The sequence below is a fragment of the Pecten maximus genome, chromosome 9, assembly GCF_902652985.1.
Source record: "Pecten maximus chromosome 9, xPecMax1.1, whole genome shotgun sequence".
In the NCBI taxonomy this organism is placed as follows: Eukaryota; Metazoa; Mollusca; class Bivalvia; order Pectinida; family Pectinidae; genus Pecten; species Pecten maximus.
The window spans coordinates 6,089,488-6,099,173 of NC_047023.1; the positions used below are offsets into that span (position 1 = coordinate 6,089,488).

At 42.2% G+C, this 9,686-nt stretch overlaps 1 protein-coding gene across 1 annotated transcript; it reads left to right on the top strand.

Moving 5' to 3' along the window:
- The first annotated feature begins 5,626 nt into the window (after positions 1-5,626).
- Positions 5,627-8,485, top strand: LOC117334853 (early nodulin-75-like). Its single transcript, XM_033894677.1, has 2 exons — positions 5,627-5,638; positions 7,148-8,485. The coding sequence occupies exons 1-2, from the start codon at positions 5,627-5,629 to the stop codon at positions 8,483-8,485; spliced, it is 1,350 nt and encodes a 449-aa protein (XP_033750568.1).
- The last annotated feature ends 1,201 nt before the right edge of the window (positions 8,486-9,686 follow it).

The following is a 9,686-nucleotide window of genomic DNA, read 5'->3' on the forward strand; positions in this document are numbered from 1 at the left end:
AACCACTAAATAGGTCGAAAGAAATGTCAAAGTCTATATGGGGAGTTGTAGAGGTAATTCAATCGGCCCCATAATACATTGCACTGCGACACAAGTAATTAAATGTTCAATTAGACAGAAAAATAGCGAGCATGACTTAAACAACGAGGAGACGTCACCGCTGGGTGTTTGGCAGTTACTGTTGCACCATATTAGCCTCACACTGTCTAGGTTTCTGGGACGCGTTCTTTTTTTAGACAAAGTGAATTTTTGGACACGAGATATTCGAAAAGTAAAACATTAGGTAAATGTACTTTCCAAAGTAATAAACAATGAAACAATGGTTATATTCCCTCGGTTACACACAACTGTGACTGTCAGAACTTGTTTAGGTGTTATTAGTGTTGTCAATTCTCACGACATCCGGCGACAAGGGAATAACTAGCCCGAGACCGCAGCGTGGATGTGTCTCATATGACGTACATCAATCATAATGATCAGATCGAGTGAAGAGTAAACATAACGAATGCTAGAACAGATCACGGTATTAACCGTGCACCAATGAGCGGTGCTGCTCGTATCGACACAAGCAAAATCAACTTCGGGAGAACCGGTAATGCGATCGACAGGTTACAAATGTACATCGGTTATATGGCGTCTTTATTTTATATTTACAATGCTGAAATTATTCTGGTGCAGCCACAGTGAGGATGACAGAAAAAAGGAAGGCTTACAATCGATTTTTTTTCGAAAAATACATCAATAATAAAATCTCTATAACGTGCAATGTCCATGAAGATACAGTCGACAGAAAGACATGATCATCATAATAAAATCATATTGTTATACAACCCCATATTCTTCATTGGATGATATCACTGGCTATTGTTTTATTCCATATCCATTATTTGATACAATGGACAAAGTGCGGGACCTCTCTCTACCTTTCAATCTAGCATATTATGCCGATTGTCCTGCTTTCTTTTTTTTTCCGGCACGATCGGGTTGTCCCGGCCAGAGGAAGAACGATACGGCCGATCGGGATGTCCTGGCCAGAAAGAGGACGAGACGGCCGTTCGAGATGTCCCTGTCGAGCCAAATATGACTTGAAACAGCTTTGGAATGAGAATTGAAGCGATTTTAGGTTTTGAACTACCTTTCCAAAATATTTTATGTCGATAGAAATTCAATCAGTTTTACATTTAGTTTCTTTAGACGATTCAAATTCAAAGTAGTTAATTCATTTTCTAATGCAAACTACACGTGATGCCTATTAATAGCAAATCAAGTGACATCGGTGTTATTTTAAAACCCTACAAATCCCTACTATTGTGCAATTTATCAGAAATAACTTTATCAACATTTAGTATGTATCACCGCGTACCATTCGACTTGTTGTTGACATGAATTTTTTTACGTTGTATGTAAATTTCAACAAAGCATGGGTTAAATTCATGTTTCAGGAGGACGCAATTAGCTCATTTGTATCACATATATTGCACAAAATAGAGATGCCGTTTTGCTCACAAGTGTCTACAGCACAAAATAGGAACATTGATTTGACCAGATTTGACCAGATTTGACTTTATAATATGAATAAACACTGATCATCTTTAACCTTGAAATGCAGATGACAGTTGTGAATTATATCGCACAGATAGGGTGTAATACGATGGCTGATTAAGGGATACCCAAACAATTAAATTGATCTTGTTATAACGAATTAGTATCTTGTTATAACGACTAAGTATCTCGTTATAGTGAGTTGGTTATCTTCGAACATATAAGTTGATAAAGTCACTTCTGATAAATTGACCCGGGGTAATAAAGTCTTACTTTATATATGTCATTAGTGATTAAACGATGGTTGGCATATGATTTAGACTAGATGTCCAGAAAGTGATTAATGAACAACTCTCACTAGGCCTCGCGTACTGTATTTTTACACCTGTTAATAAATTGTTGAACTTTATACGATGAGTCTATTTTCATTCTCACCACTTGATCAAAATGCTTCTTAATTGATTTGTATGCGGAATCTGCAAGCGAAAGCGGCACTCGAACCCTGGGCAAAAACTTGGTAGTAGGCCGACACACGTGGCACGCGTGCGGTACACGTGCTGCCAGTTACACATTCAAACACCAGATAAATCTTCAATTTTGACAAACATATTTTTATGATGTACCAAGCACTTCAGTGTTTGGAACAATCATAACGACATAAAGATAAGTATTCTATACATAATTTGTAGTGTATAATTTACAGAAATCCTTATTACATTGTATGAAGCTGGCTTGAATTCGATAACAGAAGTGTATATAAAAAAAAAGATAAATATTGTTCTAATTGTAACAGGTCACTTGAAGCGTGCTGTAAACCAAAGGGAGACAATAAATAAAATATCAATACACTTTCTAAATTTAAGCATCAGTACTATCAGTCCCAGGTGGTTGGGGAAACCCCTACCTAACAGCGTATATCACTAGCATCATTTTAATCTCTTGCTATATTACAAGTGATGTTTTCCTGTCTGTTTGTATTTTTATTTGTATCACGTGATTTCCGAATATTGCCTTTGTCTCTGGATATTGTAGATAGAAGTAGACGTCTTTGTACGTTGACGGAGTTCGTGTCTACCTCGTTTATGTTTTAACAAGAAACTGCATTGGAGTCACTAAACATAATATGTTGTCCGTTGCTTGAAATGTTGACAACCAAGACTTTATACAAACTTCTCCTTACTAATCTTAGTAACGTATAGTCGGGGATGCAGTTGTATATGGCGATATATTGTTTACTCCAAAAGCGGAAATACTGAATTGTGGCTTTTGAAGAACTCCAAAGAGCATTAGTTAAATCTTGATTATCATCCCATCAAATGTTCTTTTCTATTAAAGGCCTTTACTTTCTCCACTCCTTGCAGTACCAACCCTATTCCAATCTTAGCTTTCTTGTGTTGGGATTGTTTTGTTTTTTTCCAAGAGAGATGAAATAGTTGAGAATTTAACGGGAACGGATATCGTTAAACATACGACCAGTGCCCACCATAGAAAATACAGATGATTTCATATTCTGAATTGTTCATTTTCCATTTCTTCATAGCAACACCCTGCTTCTACCTACGCTGTTGACATGTTCATTTGATCCGAAAAGCATGTACTGGTTACCATTTTCACAAGTATCTTAACCTATGTCGACTACTGGCAGAGAAAATAAACAACGCGAAATGTAGAACGATACCGTTGGTGAGGACCATAGGGAAAGTGTTACGGTTGACATCGCCGCTAATTAAAACTCAGAATTACGTTAAATATCTATAGCAGAACGTCAAGAGCAAGCTGTGCTGCTTGAGTGGTATTACTGCCCAGTAATGCATTAGAAAGTACAATTCAAGTAGAGAAAAATACAGGTCCCAGAGTAAAAAAAATATCACTTTTTTTTTTGTTCTTTAGTGGAGGGCACACAGAAAACAACTCGTTATACCAAGGTTTCACAATAGTTTTTGTTTCGTTATTCGTAATTTATGTGAATCCCCAATGCTTCGTGGTATATGTCATGTTAACTGTTTATTATTGTGATCTAGGTTAGCCACCGTAGTGCATCCCGCCATTAATAGGACGTAAAGAAATACTAAATTTATCAATACCGTCAAATCCTAAATCCCCACTGATTGAGACAAAATGACAAAAAAATGTGGTATCACAAATTAAATCAGTACTAACTGATCCAATAGTCTAACAGGTCAGGTGCGGATCCAGGATTTTCCAAAGTGGGGTCCAGTAATTTAGTGATAATGCGAACGCCGTAGGCGCGAGCGGATATCTTTTTCGGCATAGCTGTATAATATTCTTTTGGCCCCGAATATGACGCGACAGGTGGCGTTACTGGTCAAGATGAAGTATGTGATAGGTCAATGTAGCGGTAAATGCAAAATGCAGACATGCAGTTAAAAACGAAACAAAGTTAAGCTTAATATCTTAGTAAGCTTAATAAGTGGATGTATCTTTTCAAATGACACATTGATACAATTATATTCCTGAATCAAGTGCAATCTTATTATTACCAAAACTGATTCAAACTGTATAATTTTGTTATATGTGCTGAAACGCATTGATTCAATAAATTACTTCACCAGCAGTTAACATAATTATAACCACCGTCATTAAAACTATGCCGTTTATCTTTTTTAAAGATATTTCTTGTTTTCCATTGTTTCTGACCCCCCTGACTGGATCCGCTAGTGTCCTGAGAATCGCTACTAAGAGGAAGAGACAATACCTGTGTATTTCATTATTCCTGTGATACGTGATAGATGATCGTGAGACAGATGCACGATTCCAACAGCCATATGGAACAGGGCAACTGTGTTATTTTAGAGGAAAGTCCATTTCATTATCAGTTATCACGGAACTGGTTCCCCTGCTCTTGTGTATCATAAAGATTAAGGCTAATTTTGTGTGTGCAATTAACATTTCATTGAGTCAGGCAGAATATTTTAGTTTCTCCTCCTTACACGAAAACATGTACACTCGTGCTCGTGATCCTACTGACCGGCAGTAAGATTACTACTAGAATGACTTATCAAATATGTAACGTGCGGCATACGAAATACATTGTAGTATCGGTGAACATGTACTCAATTTGTATGTATTAGGTTACACCAGTCGTGTGTGAGCCGGTATGGTATACCTGTGTGAATCAGAGGTCGAGCAATTAGCTTTTGCCATACGAAGTTTATTTTACAACTGTTCTGTGGCCATTTTTATGAATCAAGCAACAATCAATCAGTATGGTATGTATATACTAGATAAGTACACGATGATTCTCTTAAGGCCGAGCAGTAGTTACTGCGCCGTCAACAAGACAAGTCTGTTTTAAATTTTCTGCATGTAATCCTTTACTTGTGTAAGCGGAATTCTTCCCGTAATATCTCCGTCCATTCCCCGATTAGAGCAACACAATATTTTCACTGCAAATGGTCATTTTTTCTACGGGAAACGCGTCCTCTTCATTATATAACATGAACGTGAACTCAATCGATTCTGTTACAGTACATTTCAATTGAAAATGGAGATATTTAGGAAACCCAGCAATTTAGATCACTTAACACGGTGATAAGGAGGTTAGGGAAAACATTTCCTAATGTTGCCATTGGCTCAGCTCATTATGCATGTCTTTTGGGAAATAAGGCGACTGTGTTTCGTTCCTTTTCTTCGAATGCATTACATTTGTTTTTGTTTGCTTGGTTGTCTCTTTTTTTTTTTTTGTTTTTTTTCCTTAAATAGTTTAATTTCATTCCAACAGACAACCACATTGATAATAAAAAAAACAAAAAATATATTCGACACCATATGCTACTTGATGTTTTATAATGTTGAGTATGTATTGTAATAATCGAAAAGAGTGGGTTCTGTTCCTATAGGTAAAGTCCCAGAACAGAGCACCTAGACCTAATATACCGTTACTATATGGTCAATAATTACATCATGGCAATTTTCCGTCTCTTTTATTTGATTATACAGAGGGCACAATATTTCACCTCTAACATTTACATGTATATGCCTTAAGTAGACCAGCAGTCAGATTGACTTCACAATACCGATTAAAGCACTCAATTGACCATTGAATGGTGTGTCCTGTTTCGTCATGTTTCCATCGGTAAGCGGTATCAAGTCTACGACACAATGTTTTATCAATGTCCTTATACATGTAATGGTAGAGAAAATGTAAAGAGAAAACCCTCTGTTATTTAATCCCGATGTGATCCAATCAGTCCTGAGATACACCCTACTACTACCGCCGGTACATCCACGAGTCACCCTACTACCACCGTCAGTACATCCACGAGTCACCCTACTATCACCGTCGGTACATCCACGAGTCACCCTACCATCACCGTCAGTACATCCACGAGTCACCCTACTACCACCGTCGGTACATCCACGAGTCACCCTACTACACCGTCGGTACATCCGCGAGTCACCCTACTACCACCGTCGGTACATCCACGAGTCACCCTACTACCACCGTCGGTACGTCCCCGAGTCACCATAATATCACCGTCGGTACATCCACGAGTCACCCTACTATCACCGTCGGTACATCCACGAGTCACCCTACTATCACCGTCGGTACATCCACGAGTCACCCAACTACCACCGTCGGTACATCCACGAGTCACCCAACTACCACCGTCGGTACATCCACGACTCACCATACTACCACCGTCGGTACATCCACGAGACACCATACTATCACCGTCGGTACATCCACGAGTCACCCTACTACCACCGTCGGTACATCCACGAGTCACCCTACTACCACCGTCGGTACATCCACGAGTCACCCTACTATCACCGTCGGTACATCCACGAGTCACCCTACTACCACCGTCGGTACATCCACGAGTCACCCTACTACCACCGTCGGTACATCCACGAGTCACCCTACTACCACCGTCGGTACATCCACGAGTCACCCTACTACCACCGTCGGTACATCCACGACTCACCATACTACCACCGTCGGTACATCCACGAGTCACCCTACTACCACCGTCAGTACATCCACGACTCACCATACCACCACCGTCGGTACATCCACGAGTCACCCTACTACCACCGTCGGTACATCCACGAGTCACCCTACTAACACCGTCGTTACATCCACGAGTCACCCTACTACCACCGTCGGTACATCCACGAGTCACCCTACTACCACCGTCGGTACATCCACGAGTCACCCTACTACCACCGTCGGTACATCCACGAGTCACCCTACTACCACCGTCGGTACATCCACGACTCACCATACTACCACCGTCGGTACATCCACGAGTCACCCTACTACCACCGTCGGTACATCCACGACTCACCATACCACCACCGTCGGTACATCCACGAGTCACCCTACTACCACCGTCAGTACACCCACGAGTCACCCTAGTACCACCGTCGGTACATCCACGAGTCACCCTACTATCACCGTCGGTACACCCACGAGTCACCCTAGTACCACCGTCGGTACATCCACGAGTCACCCTACTACCACCGTCGGTACACCCACGAGTCACCCTAGTACCACCGTCGGTACATCCACGAGTCACCCTGCTACCACCGTCGGTACATCCACGAGTCACCCTACTACCACCGTCGGTAAATCCCCGAGTCACCCTACTACCACCGTCGGTACATCCACGAGTCACCCTACTACCACCGTCGTTACATCCACGAGTCATCCTACTACCACCGTCGGTACATCCACGAGTCACCCTACTACCACCGTCGGTACATCCACGAGTCACCCTACTATCACCGTCGGTACATCCACGTGTCACCCTACTATCACCGTCGGTACATCCACGAGTCATCCTACTACCACCGTCGGTACATCCACGAGTCACCCTACCATCACCGTCGGTACATCCACGAGTCACCCTACTATCACCGTCGGTACATCCACGAGTCACCCTACTACCACCGTCGGTACGTCCACGAGTCACCCTACTATCACCGTCGGTACATCCACGAGTCACCCTACTATCACCGTCGGTACATCCACGAGTCACCCTACTACCACCGTCGGTACATCCACGAGTCACCCTACTATCACCGTCGGTACATCCACGAGTCACCCAACTACCACCGTCGGTACATCCACGAGTCACCCAACTACCACCGTCGGTACATCCACGAGTCACCCTACTATCACCGTCGGTACATCCACGTGTCACCCTACTATCACCGTCGGTACATCCACGAGTCATCCTACTACCACCGTCGGTACATCCACGAGTCACCCTACAATCACCGTCGGTACATCCACGAGTCACCCTACTATCACCGTCGGTACATCCACGAGTCACCCTACTACCACCGTCGGTACGTCCACGAGTCACCCTACTATCACCGTCGGTACATCCACGAGTCACCCTACTATCACCGTCGGTACATCCACGAGTCACCCTACTACCACCGTCGGTACGTCCACGAGTCACCCTACTATCACCGTCGGTACATCCACGAGTCACCCAACTACCACCGTCGGTACATCCACGAGTCACCCAACTACCACCGTCGGTACATCCACGAGTCACCCTACTATCACCGTCGGTACATCCACGAGTCACCCTACTACCACCGTCGGTACATCCACGAGTCACCCTACCATCACCGTCGGTACATCCACGAGTCACCCTACTACCACCGTCGGTACATCCACGAGTCACCCTACTACCACCGTCGGTACATCCACGAGTCACCCTACTACCACCGTCGGTACATCCACGAGTCACCCTACTATCACCGTCGGTACATCCACGAGTCACCCTACTACCACCGTCGGTACATCCGCGAGTCACCCTACTATCACCGTCGGTACATCCACGAGTCACCCTACTACCACCGTCGGTACGTCCACGAGTCACCCTACTATCACCGTCGGTACATCCACAGCCCTGATCGATCCGTGTGGGCACTCGACAAAAAGTTGAATAACCAAATCTAGTTATCTGACTGCTTTCGTAGAAACTTGCTTCGAAAAATCTTATCAATTGGAAACTCTGTTTAATGTGTTCTTTGGTTTGTTTTGCAAAATGGCAGATAGCAAATCGTGCTGACACATAAGCACAGCAATCTTTGGATGAAGACGAGCTTCATTAATAAGACGCGTTTTGATTGGTCGATAAAAATACAGTATGAAGATTCATGTAAAACCGCAGGTTTTGAAGCTAGTGTTCACACGTGTCAAACGAGTGAAACGTTGAGAAGGCTCCGTGGGGACCCACGATGTCATATGATGTAAATGATACAAACCTGACAGATATGAACTTGAGCCAGAAAGAAAACTGCCGACCTGATGAATACGTCAGGGTATATATAAGCGTAGGCCGTCAGTGGGCCATGACTTTCACTGTGTAATCTGACTTCGTAAACGGAGATGTAATGATGCTATATGCATAATGTGTAAATATAACTACCTCATTTATACACAGCCTTTGTGATAATAAACGACTGCACTGTGATATGTCTAGTATTGCCGTGTTCTAATAGGTTAATACTTTGAAGGTATTTTGATGTCGTTGACAGACAACCCCTCGCTACAACTCAATGCTGTATCAAAGGAAGCTACCGGTGGTGACCCGGGCCAGGGATCAGGAAATGACTTGCATTTCTACAATTTAGGATATGTTTTTTTGCATCCGCACTGTTTTACTTATTCTTTTATAGTTGAATAAATTATGAAGAAAATATTTAATTTTATGTAAATTGAATTTCAAATTCGACTTTGAATTGCATTCTGATTTTGAATATAGTTTAAAATGGTTCACGTGCGGCAAAGACGTACTTCCAACAGTGTGGACAATGGAAAATATTAAATTTTCGAAGTAATTCGCCCCTCTATCAAGACACAATGCAACAGTAATAGAATTACAAAGATACAGTAATAATAGTTTATATAGAATTTGAAAAAAAAAAAAAAAAAATAACAAAAAACAATATGGGGTTTAGGGTCCAGTCAGTAATAAAACGAAAAAGGTTGGTGGTTCTGTCAGTAATAAAACGGCGAAGGTTTAGGGTTCAGTCAGCAATTAAACGAGGAAGAATTAGGATCCAGTCAGTAATTAAACGTGGAAGGTTTATGGCCCGGTAAGTATAAAAACGGTCAAGGTTTAGGGTCCGGTTAATAATGAAACAAGTAAGGTTGA